This window comes from Melozone crissalis, unplaced genomic scaffold (assembly GCF_028551555.1).
Source record: "Melozone crissalis strain CALT ecotype California unplaced genomic scaffold, PUWL_Pcris_2 ptg000195l_1, whole genome shotgun sequence".
Taxonomy (NCBI): Eukaryota; Metazoa; Chordata; class Aves; order Passeriformes; family Passerellidae; genus Melozone; species Melozone crissalis.
In genome coordinates, this window is record NW_026535960.1 from 857,326 (window position 1) to 875,843 (window position 18,518).

Consider the following 18,518-nt stretch of genomic DNA (forward strand, 5'->3'; position numbering starts at 1 on the left):
GTCTCCCACATAAGACACGGCTATTAACAAAGCCACGCCCATTAACGAACACGCCTATCCACATAAGATATGCCCATTTTAAAAAGCCACGCCCTCCACAGGAGCCACACCCAACATCAAACCACGCCCCGACAGAGCCACGCCCCTTTAGGCCCCCATTGTGGGGGTCGTCCCGGTGGGCGGGGTCACAGCAGAGTCACACTGGGGGCTGGCTGTGGGTCTGTCCAGGGCTCTGTCCGTGTGTCTGTCCATGTGTCCATCTGGGCGGGTCTTTCCACGGGTCTGGGGGCACACTGGGGTCTGGCTGTGTGTCTGTCCGTGTGTGTGTGTGTCCGTGTGTCCTTCCAGGTGTCTGTCCATGGGTCTGGGGGGATCTGTCTGTGTGTCCGTGGGTCCTTCCAGTGGTCTGTCCGTGTGTCCAGGGGGGTCTGGGCTCTGTCCAGAACTCTGTCCGTGTGTCCATCCAGGGCTCTGTCCGTGAGTCTGCGCGTCTGTCCGTGTGTCTGTCCGGGGCTCTGTCCGTGTGTCCATCCGGGGCTGTCACTGTCACGGGGGTCCCTCTGTGGGACTGTCTGTGGGCCTGTGCCTGCTGGACATCTGTCCGTGTGTCCGTCTGTGTGTCCATCCCCGAGTCCGTGTGTCCATCCCCTGTCTGTGTGTCCATTTGTGTGTCCGTGTGTCCATCCCCGTGTCCGTGTGTCCATTTGTGTGTCCGTGTGTCCATCCCTGTGTCCCTGTGTCTGCTCCCTGTGTGTCCTTCCCTTGACCATGCATCCATCCCCGTGTCTGTGTGTCCTTCCCCATGTCTGTGTGTCCACCCCCCCCGTCCGTGTGTCCATCCCCCTGTCCGTGTGTCCCTCATTTCCAGAAGAGCACGCTCCACAGCAGCAGCCAGCAGGGATGGGCGCCCAGGCAGAGCAGGGGGCTCAGGTGCGCCCCGTGCAGGTGCTGTGGGTCTGTCCGTGTGTCCATGCCGTGTCCGTGTGTCCGTGCCATGTCTGTGTGTCCGTCCCCGTTGTTCATTTCCAGAAGAGCACGCTCCACAGCAGCAGCCAGCAGGGGCAGGCGCCCAGGCAGAGCAGGGGGCTCAGGTGTGCCCCGTGCAGGTGCTGTGGGTCTGTGTGTCTGTGTGTCTGTCCATCACTCATTTCCAGAAGAGCACGTTCCAGAGCAGCAGCCAGCACGGGTAGGCCCCCAGGCAGAGCAGGGGGCTCAGGTGAGGGGTCTCTCTGTGTGTCCCTGTGTCCATGCCGTGTCCGTGTGTCCGTCCCCGTTGTTTATTTCCAGAACAGCACGTTCCAGAGCAGCAGCCAGCACGGGTAGGCCCCCAGGCAGAGCAGGGGGCTCAGGTGCGCCCCGTGCAGGTGCTCCTGCAGCAGCCCCTGGCCCAGCGCCCCCAGGAAGCGCTGCCAGGCCTCGCCCAGCCCCGCCGGCGCCTCCAGCAGCTCCCGCTCCAGCAGCACCGCCAGGAACAGCGACAGCCCCGGCGTGGTGAGAACCAGCAGGACGGCCAGGGGCAGCCTGGAACGGGGGGACAGCAGGGTTAGAGACCCCTGGGACCCCCCTGAGACCCCTGGGACCCCCAGAACCTCTGGGGACAGGGACAGGCCAGGGGTGCTCAGCACCAGGGATTGTCCAGGGTGGCCAGGGGGGGACAGGGACACCCAGAGCCCCCTCGGGACCCCTCCTCACCTGTGTCCAAGGGCTCCCACCTGTCCCCCCTCCGTGTCTCACCTGTCCCCAGGTGTCTCCATGTCTCACCTGTTTCCCCCGGGTCGCACGGCGGCCGCAGGTGGCACCAGGGTGTCCCCATGTCCCCAGGTGTCCCCAGGTGTCCCCAGGTGTGTCTCACTGGTCCCCAGGTGTGTCTCACCTGTTTCCCCCAGGTCGCACGGCGGCCGCAGGTGGCACCAGGGTGTCCCCATGTCCCCAGGTGTGTCTCACCTGTCCCCAGGTGTCCCTCACCTGTCCCCAGGTGTCCCTCACCTGTTGCCCCCGGGTCTCACGGCGGCCGCAGGTGGCACCAGGGTGGCGCCCAGCAGGAAGCCCAGGGAGAAGTTGAGCAGGGCCAGGCAGGAGAGCAGCAGGGCCAGGGCCAGCAGGGCCACCAGCTTGAGGGACATCCAACCGCGCTGGCCACCCCCTGAGAGAGCCCTGGGGACACACAGAGACACAGTGTCACACAGGGCCACCATCCCTGTCACACAGGGCCACCAGCTTGAGGGACATCCAGCCGCGCTGGCCACCCCCTGAGAGAGCCCTGGGGACACACAGAGACACAGTGTCACACAGGGCCACCATCCCTGTCACACAGGGCCACCAGCTTGAGGGACATCCAGCCGCGCTGGCCACCCCCTGAGAGAGCCCTGGGGACACACAGAGACACAGTGTCACACAGGGCCACCAGCCTGAGGGACATCCAGCCGCGCTGGCCACCCCCTGAGAGAGCCCTGGGGACAGAGGGACAGTGTCAGTGTCACACAGTGTCACACAGGGCCACCAGCCTGAGGGACATCCAGCCACGCTGGCCACCTCCAGACAGGGCCCTGGGGACAGAGGGACAGTGTCAGTGTCACACAGGGCCACCAGCCTGAGGGACATCCAGCCACGCTGGCCACCCCCTGAGAGAGCCCTGGGGACAGAGGGACAGTGTCAGTGTCACCCTGTGACACAGTGCCACCATCCCTGTCACCATCCCTGTCACACAGTGTCACACAGGGCCACCAGCCTGAGGGACATCCAGCCGCGCTGGCCACCGCCAGACAGGGCCCTGTGGGGACAGGGCCACACGGTGTCACCCCCAGTGTCACACGGTGCCACTACTCCAGTGTCACACACTGGTACCAACCCCACACCTGTACCTGTGCCAGCTCACCTGTGCGTGCTGTGGGGCAGTGCCATCCCTCACCTGTACCTGTGCGTGCTGTGGGGCAGTGCCACCCCTCACCTGTACCTGTGGGTACCTGTGGGGCAGTGCCAGCTGTACCTGTGGGTACCTGTGGGTGCTGTGGGGCAGTGCCATCCCATAGCTGTACCTGTGTGTGCTGTGGGTACCTGTGGGTACCTGTGGGTACCTGTGGGGCAGTGCCATCCCTCACCTGTACCTGTGGGTACCTGTGGGGCAGTGCCATCCCTCACCTGTACCTGTGCGTGCTGTGGGGCAGTGCCATCCCTCACCTGTACCTGTGCGTGCTGTGGGGCAGTGCCATCCCTCACCTGTACCTGTGCGTGCTGTGGGGCAGTGCCACCCCTCACCTGTACCTGTGCGTGCTGTGGGGCAGTGCCATCCCTCACCTGTACCTGTGCGTGCTGTGGGGCAGTGCCATCCCTCACCTGTGCGTGCTGTGGGGCAGTGCCAGCTGTACCTGTGGGTACCTGTGCGTGCTGTGGGGCAGTGCCATCCCTCACCTGTACCTGTGTGTGCCCTGGGGCAGTGCCACCCCTCACCTGTACCTGTGCGTGCTGTGGGGCAGTGCCATCCCTCACCTGTGCGTGCTGTGGGGCAGTGCCACCCCTCACCTGTACCTGTGCGTGCTGTGGGGCAGTGCCATCCCTCACCTGTACCTGTGCGTGCTGTGGGGCAGTGCCATCCCTCACCTGTACCTGTGTGTGCCCTGGGGCAGTGCCACCCCTCACCTGTACCTGTGTGTGCCCTGGGGCAGTGCCACCCCTCACCTGTACCTGTGCGTGCTGTGGGGCAGTGCCATCCCTCACCTGTACCTGTGCGTGCTGTGGGGCAGTGCCACCCCTCACCTGTACCTGTGTGTGCCCTGGGGCAGTGCCACCCCTCACCTGTACCTGTGCGTGCTGTGGGGCAGTGCCACCCCTCACCTGTACCTGTGGGTACCTGTGGGGCAGTGCCAGCTGTACCTGTGGGTACCAGGCTCACCTGTGCATGCTGTGGGGCAGCGCCATCCCTGCCACGTAGATGCCAATCAGTGCCAGCACCACACCTGTACCTGTGCCAGGCTCACCTGTGTGTACCTGCGTGTACCTGTGGGTACCTGTGGGTACCTGAGGGTGCTGTGGATGCCATGGGGCAGTGCCCCCTCACCTGTGGGTGCTGTGGGGCAGCGCCATCCCCGCCACGTAGATGCCAATCAGTGCCAGCACCACACCTGTACCTGTGCCGGGCTCACCTGTGTGTACCTGTGTGTACCTGTGGGTACCTGTGTGTACCTGCGTGTACCTGTGGGTACCTGAGGGTGCTGTGGATGCCATGGGGCAGTGCCCCCTCACCTGTGGGTGCTGTGGGGCAGCGCCATGCCCGCCACGTAGATGCCAATCAGTGCCAGCACCACACCTGTACCTGTGCCGGGCTCACCTGTGTGTACCTGTGTGTACCTGTGGGTACCTGTGTGTACCTGCGTGTACCTGTGGGTACCTGAGGGTGCTGTGGATGCCATGGGGCAGTGCCCCCTCACCTGTGGGTGCTGTGGGGCAGCGCCATGCCCGCCACGTAGATGCCAATCAGTGCCAGCACCACGGCCTCGGCCTCGCCCACGGGGAAGTGCTGGGTGGCCACGGCCTGGCCCCGCACGGGCAGCAGGTACAGGGCAGTGCCCGCGCCCCAGGACACCAGCACGGGGGGCACCAGCCACAGCAGGGACCCCCGAGCCTGGGGGGCACGGAGAGGGGTCACAGCGGGCACAGGGTGTGGGGCACAGGGGGTATAATGGGGGCACGGGTGGGCACAGGTGGGCACAGGGGGTCCCAGCAGGTACAGGGGGTACAGGGGTTATAATGGGGGCACGGGTGGGCACGGGTGGGCACGGGTGGGCACAGGGGTCAGGGTGGGGGTCCCGGGGGGTCCCCACAGAGACAGCAGGAGGAGTTGGGGGGCAGGGATGGGGCTTGGGGTCAGCACGGGGGTCCCAGGTTGGGTCGGGGGTCAGTCTGGGGGTCCCGGGGGGCCCAAGGGGTCCCAGGTCAGGGTGGGGGTCCCAGGGGGCTCTGGGGTCAGTCTGGGGGTCCCAGGTCAGGGTGGGGGTCCCAGGTCAGGGTGGGGGTCCCAGGGGGCTCTGGGGTCAGTCTGGGGGTCCCAGGTCAGGGTGGGGGTCCCAGGGGGCTCTGGGGTCAGTCTGGGGGTCCCAGGTCAGGGTGGGGGTCCCAGGTCAGGGTGGGGGTCCCAGGTCAGGGTGGGGGTCCCAGGGGGCTCTGGGGTCAGTCTGGGGGTCCCAGGTCAGGGTGGGGGTCCTAGAGTGGGTCTGGGGTCCCAGGGTAGGTCAGGGGTCGCTCGCCTCCCAGGGGAGGGGTCCCAGGTCAGGGTGGGGGTCCAGGATCAGTCTGGGGGTCCTGAGGTGGGTCTGGGGTCCCTCACCTCCCCGGGGAGGGGTCTCTGGGGTCAGTTTGGGGGTCCCAGATTAGGGTAGGGGTCCCAGGGTGGGTCTGGGATCACTCTGGGGGTCCCAGATCAGGGTGGGGGTCCAGATTAGGGTGGGGGTCCCAAGGGGGGTCCCGGGGGTCTCAGGGGTCCCGGGGTGGGTCTGGGGTCTCCTCACCTCCCCGGGGGGGGTCTCCCCCTCCCCCTCCTCGCTCCGGCTCAGCCGCATCCACAGGTCCAGGGCGTGGGGAGGGGTCAAGGAAAGGGACGGACCCCCGGACCCCAAAATCCTCCCTTTATACCCCAAAATCCCCCAAAATCCCTCCTTTTCACCCCAAAATCCTCCCTTTATACCCCAAAATCCCCCAAAATCCCTCCTTTTCACCCCAAAATCCTCCCTTGATACACCAAAATCCCTCCTTTTACCCCCAAAATCCCTGCTTTTACCCCAAAATCATCCCTTTATACACCAAAATCCCCCCAAACCCCAAAATCCCTGGTTTTACCCCCAAACCCCAAAATCCCTCCTTTTACCCCCAAAATCCCCCACTTTCCCCTAAAATGCCATCTTTTACCCCAAAATCCCTGCTTTCACCCCAAATCCCCCCAAACCCCCAAATCCCTGCTTTTTACCCCAAAATCCCTCATTTTCACTCCAAAATCCTCCTTTTACCCCCAAAATCCCTGCTTTTACCACAAAATTCCCCCAAATCCCAAAATTCCTGCTTTTCCCCCAAAATCCCTGCTTTCACCCCAAAATCCTCCCTTTCCCCAAATCCCTTCTTTCCCCAAATCCCCCATTACCCCAAAATCCCTCCTTTTTCCCCAAAAACCCTCCTTTTACCCCAAACCCCTCCGTTCCCCCCAAAATCCCCCCTTCCCCCAAAATCCCTCTTTGCCCGTTTTCCCCTCTTCCCTCCCCAAAATTTCCTTTTTCCCCAAAATCCCTCGTTTGCCACCTTGTACCCCAATTCCCCCATTTCTCCCCCTTTCCCCTAAAGCTCCCCTTTTCCCCCAAACCCCATTTCTCCCCCAAATTCCCTTTTCACCCCAAAACCCCATTTCCCCCCCAAACACGCATTTTCCCCATTTTTCCTCCAAATCCCCATTTTTCCTGGTTTTCCCCATATTTTTCTCATTTCCCCCCATTTTCCCCAATTTCTATCTGCATTTCCCCAATTTTTTCTCCATATTTTGCTATCTCACCCCATTTTTTCCTTTTCTTTTAACATTTTTTCACATTTTTGCTGATTTTTTCCGTTTTTCCTCATTTTCCCCCCATTTTTTCCCATTTTTGCCCTTTTTCAGCCCAGGATATGCGCAGGGCCAGCACGAGCAGCAGCAGGGCCAGGCTGGGCACGGAGGCGCCCATTGCCCATTTTCCCCTTGTTTTTAGCCATTTTTTACCCGATTTTTCCCATTTTTTCACATTTTTCCCATTTTTTCCCCATTTTTTCCCGTTTTCCCCATTTTTCAGCCCAGGATATGCGCAGGGCCAGCACGAGCAGCAGCAGGGCCAGGGCAGGGCTGGATGAGCCCATTTTTAACCCCATTTTTACCGGATTTTCACAATTTTTTCCCCGTTTTTCCCCGTTTTCACCCCATTTCTTCCCAATTTCCCGGTGTTTCAGCCCAGGATATGCACAGGGCCAGCACGAGCAGCAGCAGAGCCAGGCTGGGCACGTAGGAACCCATTGCCCATTTTCCCCTTGTTTTTACCCCATTTTTTACCTGATTTTTCCCATTTTTTCACATTTTTACCATTTTTTCCCCATTTTTTCCCGTTTTTGCCATTTTTCACCCCAGGATATGCGCAGGGCCAGCACGAGCAGCAGCAGCCCCAGGGCAGGCACAGATGAGCCCCTTTTTAACCCCATTTTCCATATTTTCCCCGTTTTTTTCCGCATTTTTTCCCTGTTTTTCACTGTTCTTCCCCGTTTTCACCCGTTTTTTCCCAATTTCCCAGTTTTTCAGCCCAGGATATGAGCAGGGCCAGCACGAGCAGCAGCCCCAGGGCAGGGCTGGATGAGCCCATTCCCCATTTTTCCCTTGTTTTTACCCCATATTTTCCCCGATTTTTCCCATTTTTTCACCATTTTTTCCCGTTTTTGGCATTTTTCAGCCCAGGATATGCGCAGGGCCAGCACGAGCAGCAGCAGGGCCAGGGCAGGGCTGGATGAGCCCATTCCCCATTTTCCCCTTGTTTTTACCCCATATTTTCCCCATTTTTACCCGATTTTCCCCATTTTTTCCCCGTTTTTCCGTGTTTTTCCCGTTTTTGGCATTTTTCAGCCCAGGATATGCGCAGGGCCAGCACGAGCAGCAGCAGGGCCAGGGCGGGCGCGTAGGAGCCGATGGACACGAAGCGGGACAGCGAGGGCAGCAGGTACAGGAAATAGGATTGGTGCAGCCGCCTCCAGGAGGTTGTTCAGCTTCCGGAACATTCCCTCCAGGGTCCTGGGGAGGGGGGGGGAAATTGGGGTCAGGGGAGACCCCCGGGGATCCCCCAAATACAGAGAGACCCCCCCCCAAATACAGAGAGACCCCCGGGGATCCCCCAAATACAGAGAGACCCCCCCCAAATACAGAGAGACCCCCGGGGATCCCCCAAATACAGGGGAGACCCCCCAGAATTCCCCACATACAGAGAGAGACCCCCAGGATCCCCCACATGCACAGTTCCAGAAGGTTCCGGAACATTCCCTGCAGGGTCCTGGGGGGGGGGGGATGGGTTTGGGGTCAGGGGAGACCCCCGGGGATGCCCCAAATACAGAGAGACCCCCCTCCAAATACAGAGAGACCCCCGGGGATCCCCCAAATCCACAGCTCCAGGAGCTTCCGGAACATTCCCTGCAGGGTCCTGGGGGGCACAGGGGGAAATTGGGGTCAGGGGAGACCCCCAGGGATACCCCAAATACAGAGAGAGAGACCCCCAGGAACCCCCAGCCCCACAGAGGATCCCCCTTCTGGAACGTTCCCTGCAGGGTCCTGGGGGTGGGAAAAGGGAGTTGGGGTCAGGGGAGACCCCCGGGGACACCCCCAAATACAGGGGAGACCCCCAGGATCCCCCAAATACAGAGAGACCCCCGGGGACACCCCCAAATATAGAGAGACCCCGGGGATACCCCAAATACAGGGGAGACCCCCGGGGATCCCCCAAATACAGGGGAGACCCCCAGGATCCCCTAGATACAGAGAGAGAGACCCCCAGGAACCCCCAGCCCCACAGAGGATCCCCCTTCTGGAACGTTCCCTGCAGGGTCCTCGGAATGGGATCAGGGTTGGGGTCTGGGGAGACCCCCGGACCCCTCCCCAGTGTCCCCCAGTGTCACCCCAAGACCCTCAGGACCCCATAAATACCCCAAACCCACCCCAACACAGCCCAGGACCCCCTCTGGACCTCCCCAGGACCCCCAAAATTCCCCCAAATTCAGAACTCCCCCCAACCCCTCCAGGACCCCCCCAAACCCCTTCAGGACCACCCAGGAGCCCCCAGGGACCCCCCCAAAGCCCCCAGACCCACCTGCCCAGGACCCCCAGGTCAAACTTGTGCTGCTGGAAGCTGTTGATCCCTCTCAGGGTCAGGGACCCCCAGGATCCCCTCAGGACCCCCAGTGTTCCCAAACCCCCAGGACCCCCCAAACCCCCCCAGGACCCCAGACCCACCTGCCCAGGACTCCCAGGTCAAACTTGTGCTGTCTGAAGCTGCTGATGCCCCTCAGGGTCAGGGACCCCCAGGACCCGCTCAGGACCCCCAAAACCCTCTCGAATCCCCCCCAGGACCCCCAAACCCCCCAGGGATCCCCCAAATCCCCCCCAAACCCCCCAGGGACCCCAGACCCACCTGCCCAGCACCCCCAGGTCGAACTTGTGCTGCCTGAAGCTGTTGATGCCCCGCAGGGTCAGGGCCTCGATGCGGAAGCGCAGGAAGAGCCCGTGAGCCCCCCCGGGCCCCCCCCCGGCCTGGCCCAGCACCATCAGCCCCAGCGTGCGCAGGCTCTGGGCATAGGCGGGGCCCGAGGGGCCCTCCGGGGGGGGCAGCTGTGAGAGAGAGACCAGTGAGTGACCAGTGAGTGACCCCTGAGTGACCACTGAGTGACCACTGACCACACTGACCACACTGACCCCCCAGCACCATCAGCCCCAGCGTGCGCAGGCTCTGGGCATAGGCGGGGCCCGAGGGCCCTCCGGGGGGGCAGCTGGGGGAGAGAGGGGTCAGGGGTCACTGAGTGACCACTGAGTGACCACTGACCCCCCCGGAGTGACACTGACCACACTGACCACACTGACCCCCCAGCACCATCAGCCCCAGCGTGCGCAGGCTCTGGGCATAGGCGGGGCCCGAGGGGCCCTCCGGGGGGGGCAGCTGGGGGAGAGAGGGGTGTTAGTGACCACTGAGTGACCACTGAGTGACCACTGAGTGACCCCTGAGTGACCACTGACCACACTGACCACACTGACCCCCCAGCACCATCAGCCCCAGCGTGCGCAGGCTCTGGGCATAGGCGGGGCCCGAGGGGCCCTCCGGGGGGGGCAGCTGGGGGACAGAGGGGTCAGGGGTCAGTGAGTGACCCCTGAGTGACCACTGAGTGACCACTGACCACACTGACCCCCCGGAGCGACACTGACCCGCCCCCCAGCCTCACAGGCTCTGGGCACAGCCCGGCCCTGAGGGGCCCTCTGGGGGCGGCAGCTGGGGGGGGACAAGGACAGGGGTCACTCACTGACCACTCAGTGACCACTGAGTGACCGCTGACCCCTCAGTGCCCCCAAAGCCCCCCCCAGCACGGGCAGGGACACCCCAGTACCCTCTGAGCCCCTCAGACCCCCTGAAGCCCCCCAGGATCCCCCCAGGACACCTCAAAGCCCCCCCAGAGCCCACCTACCCCTGGAAGGTGCAGAGCAGCCCCCAAAGCCCCCGAAGCCGCCCAGGACCCCCCAAAGCCCCCCCCCCCCAGACCCCCATCTTGTCCTGGAAGGTTCAGGGCAGCCCCCAGACCCCCCCAAAGCCCCCCCAGGACCCCTCAAACAACCCCCAAAGCCCCCCCCCCCCCAAGCCCCCCTCCTTGCCCTGGAAGCAGTGGAAGGGGTTCAGCAGGTCCAGGTTGGGCAGTGCAGCCCCCAGACTCCCCAAATCTCCCCAAAGCCCCCCAGGACCCTCCAAACCCCCCCAGAGCCCCTCCTTGCCCTGGAAGCAGTGGAAGAGGTTCGGCAGGTCCAGGTTGGGCAATGCAGCCCCCAGACCCCCCTGAGGCCCCCCAAGAACCCCCCAAATTCCCCCCAAATCCCCCCAAAGCCCCCCAGGACCCCCACCTTGCCCTGGAAGGTGCAGAGCAGTTCCCAAAGCCCCCCAGGACCCCCAAAGCCCCCCAGGACCCCCACCTTGCCCTGGAAGGTGCAGAGCAGGCCGCTCTTGAGGCAGAAGGAGTGGAAGAGGTTCAGCAGGTCCAGGTTGGGCAGCTGTCCGTTCAGCCCCTCCACGGCCACGTCCACGCTGGTCACCACGTCCGAGCTGAGCTCCAGGGCCAGCGCGGCCTGGATGGCCCCGGCCCGGCCTGGGACGCCCCCAGAGTGGATGTCTGGGGGGAGACAGACCCCCTGAGACCCCTGAGACCCCCATGGCACCCCCAGGATGACCACAGGACACTCAGAGCCATGGGACCCCCATGGGACCCCCGTGTCCACTCTGGTCACTGTGTCCGTGCCCAGCCTGGATGGCCCCGGCCCGGCCTGGGACGCCCCCAGAGTGGATGTCTGGGGGGCAGAGACCCCCTGAGACCCCCTGAGAGCCCCCCAGAATGGCCACGGGACCCCTGAGACCCCCGGAGCCACAGGACCCCCATGGAACCCCCCGTGTCCACTCTGGTCACCGTGTCCGTGCACAGCTCCGGCCACGGTCACCTGCATGGGCCCTGAGCCCTCCCAGTCCCTCCCAGTCTGACCAGTAAGGTTCCCACCGTCCCTCCCAGTCCCTCCCAGTCTGACCAGTCTCACCAGTGAGGTTGACATTGTGGTATCCAGTCCCTCCCAGTGCTCCCAGTCTCACCAGTAAGGTTGACCCCATGTCCCCCAGCCCCTCCCAGTGCTCCCAGTCCCTCCCAGTCTCACCAGTAAGGTTCCCACCGTCCCTCCCAGTGCTCCCAGTCTCACCAGCAAGGTTCCCACCGTCCCTCCCAGTGCTCCCAGTCTCACCAGTGAGGTTGACATTGTGGTATCCAGTCCCTCCCAGCGCTCCCAGTCCCTCCCAGTCTCACCAGCAAGGTTCCCACCGTCCCTCCCAGTGCTCCCAGTCTCACCAGTAAGGTTCTCATCGTCCCTCCCAGTGCTCCCAGTCTCACCAGCAAGGTTCCCACCGTCCCTCCCAGTGCTCCCAGTCTCACCAGTGAGGTTGACATCGTGGTAGGCCTCCAGCCAGGCCTGTGTCCCCAGCAGGTCGTGCTCGGTCACCAGGAAGATGAGATCCTTGGCCCAGTACACCTGGCCTGCGGAAACTGGGAGCTCTGGGAACGGCCCAGTATGGACCAGTATGGCCCCAGTGCACCCCCAGTGTCTGCCCAGTACAGCCCAGTACACCCAGATGAGATCCTTGGCCCAGTGCACCCGGCCTGCGGAAACTGGGAGCTGTGGGAGTGTCCCAGTATGGACCAGTACACCCAGTACAGCCCCACTGCATCCCCAGTACAGCCCAGTACACCCAGATGAGATCTTCGGCCCAGTACACCCGGCCTGCAGAAACTGGGAGCTCTGGGAGTGTCCCAGTATGAACCAGCGCACCCAGTGCAGCCCAGTCCCTGCCCCAATCCCTACTCAGCCCCTCTAAGGACCCCCCAGCACCCCAGGGATCCCTCCAGCCCCAGTATCCCCAGTACCCCCAGTATCCCCAGTACCCCCAGTACTCCCAGTGCCCCCCCAGTGCCCCCTCCAGTATCCTCATTAGCCCCCCCAGTATCCCCAGTATTGTCAGTGCCCCCAGTGCTCCCAGTATCCCCAGTGCCCCCACAGTGCCCTCAGTATCCTCATTATCCCTCCCAGTATCCCCAGTATTGTCAGTGCCCCCAGTGCTCCCAGTGTCCCCCAGTATCCCCAGAGTCCCCAGTATCCCCCAGTGTCTCGAATATCCCCAGTGCCCCCAGTGCCCCCCAGTATCCCCAGTGCCCCCAGGATGCCCCCCCCCACCTCGGCAGTACCCACCAGGGCCAGCAGCAACCCCACAGCCAGGTTGTTATGGGGGTCCCTCTGGTCAGCCCCCCAGTGCCCCCAGTGTCCCCCAGTATCCCCAGTGCCCCCAGTATCCCCCTCACCTCGGCAGTACCCGGCCAGGGCCAGCAGCAGCCCCACGGCCTGGTTGTTCTTGCTGCCCTCGGAGCAGGGCACCAGCAGCACCCCAGTGTTCCCAGTGTCCCCAGCAGCCCCCCAGGACCCTCGGGACCCCCCCATTTCCCCCCTCACCTCGGCAGTACCCGGCCAGGGCCAGCAGCAGCCCCACGGCCTGGTTGTTCTTGCTGCCCTCGGAGCAGGGCACCAGCAGCAGCAGCGCCTCCGTGCTGGCGGCGCGGGGGGCACGGAGCACCCCGAACACGTTGGTGCCACGGACCAGCTGGGGAGGGACAGACAGACACCCCAACATCACACACAGACCCCAACACAACATCCCCACAGCACCCCGAACACGTTGGTGCCACGGACCAGCTGGGGAGGGACAGACAGACACCCCAACATCACACACAGACCCCAACACAACATCCCCACAGCACCCCGAACACGTTGGTGCCACGGACCAGCTGGGGAGGGACAGACAGACACCCCAACATCACACAGAGACCCCAAACCTGCCCTGGGACCGCAGTTCCCCCAGTTCCCACTCCCCCCCCCAGTGGCCCCCAATTCCCCCACTCCCAGTTTCCCCAGTCCCCATTCCCAGTGCTCCCAGTGCTCCCAGTCCCCTCTCCCAGTGCTTCCAGTCCCATTCCCAGTGCTTCCAGTGCTCCCAGTCCTCATTCCCAGGGCTCCCAGTCCCCCCCAGTCCCCATTCCCAGTGCTCCCAGCGCTCCCAGTCCCATTCCCAGTCCCCATTCCCAGTGTTCCCAGTCCCATTCCCAGTGCTCCCAGTCCCCCCCAGTCCCATTCCCAGTGCTCCCAGCGCTCCCAGTCCCATTCCCAGTGCTCCCAGTGCTCCCAGCGCTCCCAGTCCCAGTCCCAGTCCCCATTCCCAGTGTTCCCAGTCCCATTCCCAGTGCTCCCAGTGCTTCCAGTGCTCCCAGTCCCATTCCCAGTCCCCCCCAGTCCCCATTCCCAGTGCTCCCAGTGCTCCCAGTGCTCCCAGTCCGTACGTATCGCTCGTGGGCCTCGTCGGGGAAGGGCAGCGTGCGGCTGAAGGGCTGCACATGGACCTCGAGCCCCAGCTGGAACATGGCCTGCTCCAGCCAGCCCACGGGCATGCCCCTAAAATAAATAAATAGGGGATTTAGGAACCCCAGAGCGTCCCTGAGCCCCAGCTGGAACATGGCCTGCTCCAGCCAGCCCACGGGCATGCCCCTAAAATAAATAAATAGGGGATTTAGGAACCCCAGAGCATCCCTGAGCCCCAGCTGGAACATGGCCTGCTCCAGCCAGCCCACGGGCATGCCCCTAAAATAAATAAATAGGGGATTTAGGAACCCCAGAGCGTCCCTGAGCCCCAGCTGGAACATGGCCTGCTCCAGCCAGCCCACGGGCATGCCCCTAAAATAAATAAATAGGGGATTTAGGAACCCCAGAGCATCCCTGAGCCCCAGCTGGAACATGGCCTGCTCCAGCCAGCCCACCGGCATGCCCCTAAAATAAATAAATAGGGGATTTAGGCACTCAGAGTGTCCCCAAACCCCACGGGCTCTGCTCCAGCCACGCCATGGGCATGCCCCTAAAATAAACAGGGGATTTAGGCACTCAGAGTGTCCCCAAACCCCACAGGCTCTGCTCCAGCCCACCAGCATGTCCCTATGGAATAATAGGGGATTTAGGCACCCTGAGCCCCACAGGCTCTGCTCCAGCCATTCCCCTAAACATTTATGGGATTGGGGTGGGATTGGGATACCCCAAACCCTCCCCAAATCCCTTCTCCAGCCTCTCCAACCACGAGTGGGGATGTGAAGCCCCCCAGAACTCCCCCAAACCCCAAAGGGGTCACCCTGCTCTCCAGTTGAACCCCAAAAATTTCCGGGGTGTGTCCCCCCTCCAAACCCCCCTCCCCAAACCCCCCAAACCTGACCCCAAACCCCCCAAACCCCAAATCCCGGTGTTCTTACCCCGCTTTCCTCTTGTGCCCCCCGAATTCCCGGGCCAGCGCCAGCGCCCGCGCCCCGAGGTCGGAGCCCTCGCCCACCATGGTGGAGCCCATGGCGTTCTCGGACAGGTACGTGCGGGGGGCCAGGGCGGGGAGCAGCAGGAACCACGTGAGCCCCGACAGGTAACTCAGGATGCTGTGAGGGACACCCCAAACCCATCAGTGACACCCCAAAAATAACCCCATAATCATCAGTGACACCCCATAGCCACCAGTGACACCCCAAACCCAGCCCAGAGCCAGCCCTGACACCCCAACCCCAGCACAGGTAACAGCAGGAACCAGGTGAGCCCCGACAGGTAACTCAGGATGCTGCAAAGAGCACCCCAAAATCATCAGTGACACCCCAAAAATAACACCATAGCCATCAGTGACACCCCAAAGCCAGCCCTGACACCCCAGAGCCAGCACAGGTACGTGCGGGGGGCCAGGGCGGGGAGCAGCAGGAACCAGGTGAGCCCCGACAGGTAACTCAGGATGCTGTGAGGGACACCCCAAACCCATCAGTGACACCCCAAAAATAACCCCATAGCCACCAGTGACACCCCAAAACCATCAGTGACACCCCAAAGCCAGCACAGGTAACAGCAAGAACCAGGTGAGCCCCAACAGGTAACTCAGGACACTGCAAAGAGCACCCCAAAATCATCAGTGACACCCCAAACCCACCAGTGACACCCCAAAACCACCAGTGACACCCCAAAGCCAGCACAGGTAACAGCAGGAACCAGGTGAGCCCCGACAGGTAACTCAGGGTGCTGTGAGGGACACCCCAAAATCACCATCGGCACCCCAAAATCAGCACTGACACCCCAAAATGGGCATTGGCACCCCAAAAATCACCCCCAGGACCTCCCCAGCCCCACATTCACCAGGGGGATTTTGGGGTCCCCCCACTTAGCAGAGGAGTTCTGGGGTCCCCTCATAGGTTTTGGGGTGCCCCAGTGTCCGAGGGGCATTTGGGGTCCCGCCCCCGTGTTTTGGGGTGCCCCCAGTCTCACCAGAGGGGGGTGATGGCCTGCCCCGGGGGGTTTTGGGGTCCTCCAGGGTTTTGGGGTGCCCTCAGGGTTTTGGGGGCTCACCATAGGGGGGTGTTGGGTTCCACCCCAGCTCCAGCAGGTTTTGGGGTCCCCCCCGTGTTTTGAGGTGCCCAGGGTGTTTTGGGGTCCCCCCACACTCACCATAGGGGGGTGTTGAGCTGCAGCAGCAGCCCCCCAGCCCCTCCCATGTTTTGGGGTGCCCCCCATGTTGTTTTTGGGGTGCCCCTCACTCACAATAGGGGGGTGTTGAGCTGCAGCAGCAGCTCCCCCATGCTTTGGGGTCCCCCCCATGTTTTGGGGTGCCCCAGGGTATTTTGGGGTCCCCCACTCACCATAAGGGGGTGTTGAGCTGCAGCAGTAGCCCCCCATGTTTTGGGGTGCCTCCCATGCCCCCCCATGTTTTGGGGTCCCCCCCATGTTTTGGGGTCCCACACTCACCATAGGGGGGTGTTGAGCTGCAGCAGCAGCCCCCCAGTCCTCCCCATGTTTTGGGGTGCCCCCCATGTTGTTTTTGGGGTCCCTCACTCACCACAGGGGGGTGTTGAGCTGCATCAGCAGCCCCTCCATGCTTTGGGGTCCCCCCAAGGTATTTTGGGGTCCCTCAGGGTATTTTGGGGTCCCCCCCATGTTTTGGGGTCCCTCAGGGTATTTTGGGTCCCCCCCCATGTTTTGGGGTCCCCCCCATGTTTTGGGGTGCCTCACTCACCACAGCGGGGTGTTGAGCTGCAGCAGCAGCCCCCCCATGTTTTGGGGTCCCTCAGGGTATTTTGGGGTCCCTCAGGGTATTTTGGGGTCCCCCCATGTTTTGGGGTCCCTCAGGGTATTTTGGGGTCCCCCCCATGTTTTGGGGTCCCTCAGGGTATTTTGGGGTCCCCCCCATGTTTTGGGGTCCCCCCATGTTTTGGGGTGCCTCACTCACCACAGCGGGGTGTTGAGCTGCAGCAGCAGCCGGGCCAGCGCCCGCCGGCACTGCGGGTCTGACAGCAGCCCCATGGACCTGGGGGGATATGGGGGGGATATAGGGGGTCAGGGGGGGCACCGGGACCCCACACAGACCCCCCCAAAAACCCCAAACCCCACATGGAGACCCCAGACCCACCAGAGACCAGGGAAACCTCAAAATCCCCATAGACCCCACAGAGAGCCCAGAGAAACCCCAGAGAGACCCCACAGAAACCCCCAAACACCACAGAGACCCCACAGGGAGACCCCAGACCCCACAGAAACCAGAGAGACCCCACAGAGACCCCAAACACTACAGAGACCCCGCAGAGACCCCACAGGGAGACCCCAGACCCCACAGAGAGACCCCAGACTCCACACAGACCCCACAGAGCACCCCCAAACCCCAGAGAGACCCTAAAGACCCCACAGAGCCTCCCCAAGAGGGGTCTGTGGGGTGTCCCACAGAGACCCCCCCAGAACCCAGTGAGACCCCAGAGACCCCCACAGAGACCCCCCAAAAACCCCACAGAGACCCCTAAAAACCTCACAGAGAGCACAGAGCCCCCCCCCCCAGAACCCAGTGAGACCCCAGGGACGCCCCCAAACCCCACAGAGCCCCTAAAGACCCCACAGAGCCCCCAAACCCCAGAGACTCCAGACCCCAGAGACCCCCAAAAACCTCACAGAGACCCCACAGAGACCCCAGTGAGCTCCCCCAAACACCACAGAGACCCCCAAAAACCTCACAGAGACCTCCCCCCAAACCCCTCACCCACCCCATGGACTGCCAAACCCCCCAAACCCCACAGAGACACCGAGGAGCCCCCCAAAAACCCATCCCCTCCCCATGGACACCCCAAACCCCATAGAGCCCCCAAACCCCACAGAGCGAGCCCCTAGAGCCCCTTTACCCACCCCATGGACCCCACAGAGTCCCCCAAGGACTGCACAGAGGCCCCTCCCCACCCCATGGACCCCAAAACCCGCTCCTTAAGGACCCCCCAAACCCCAAAGAGACCCCAAAAACCCCCTAGAGCCCCCCCAAATCCCACACCCATCCCATGGACCCCCCAAAACCCCCCCAGACCCCCCAAACCCCTCACCCATCCCATGGAACCCCCAAAGACCCCACAGAGCCCCCAAATCCCCCTCAGGTCCCCCCCAATTTCCCTCAGGCCCGGGCCCTGCCATCCCCCACGCCCCCACACCGCGTTCCCCCGCCCCCCACAGCCCCCACACGGCCCAGCTCCCTGCCCCGCACCCCCTGAGCCTTCCGGGACCCCCAAAAACCCCAAAATGTCCCAAAAAGCCCCAAAATGCCCCAAATCCCCCAAAAACCTGCGGGGCACGGCACGGCCAGGCCGCTCAATCGCTGCCTGAGCGCGCGGCCAGGGCGGGGAGCGGAGCGCCGAGACAGCGATCGAGGGCACTGCACCGCCCGGGGGCACCGGGCGAGGGGCGGGGCCAACGGGGTGTGGGCGGGGACAACAGGCTATGGGCGTGGCCAATGGAAGTGGGCGGGGCCATGGGAATAACGGGGATTTGGGGTAAAGGGGCAAAAAAGGGGGAAAAACGGGGGGAAACCAGGGGGGAAAAACGGGGAGTTTGGGGGGAAAAAAAGGGGAAAAAAGAGGGGAAAATGGGGGCACCAAAGGGGGGAAACCAGGGGGGTTTGGGGGCAGAAAAGGGGCAAAAGATGGGGGCGTTGAGGGCAAAAAAGGGGGAAAATCGGGGGGTTTGGGGTGAAAGGGGTAAAAATGGGGATAAAACGACGGGTTTGGGGGAAAAAAGGGGGGTTTGGGGTCACAAAATGGGGCAAAAAAGGGGCAAAAACGGGGGGGAAACTGGGGGGGCACAAAAAGGGGGCAAAAAGGGGGGGAAAATTGGG

The 18,518-nt window shown here is 62.9% G+C and overlaps 1 protein-coding gene across 1 annotated transcript; it reads right to left on the reverse strand.

The window, feature by feature from the left end:
* Nucleotides 1–1,134: 1,134 nt before the first annotated feature.
* On the reverse strand, nucleotides 1,135–18,031 carry GPAA1 (glycosylphosphatidylinositol anchor attachment 1). The gene is given in 14 exon segments (XM_054293892.1): nucleotides 1,135–1,521; nucleotides 1,987–2,154; nucleotides 4,425–4,618; nucleotides 5,502–5,567; nucleotides 7,626–7,736; nucleotides 7,738–7,780; nucleotides 9,168–9,364; nucleotides 10,706–10,902; nucleotides 11,704–11,805; nucleotides 12,773–12,920; nucleotides 13,654–13,765; nucleotides 14,608–14,781; nucleotides 16,605–16,682; nucleotides 17,969–18,031. Coding segments are annotated over 13 exon segments (1,830 nt in total). The 5' UTR covers nucleotides 16,679–16,682; nucleotides 17,969–18,031; the 3' UTR covers nucleotides 1,135–1,277.
* Between the last annotated feature and the right edge of the window lie 487 nt (nucleotides 18,032–18,518).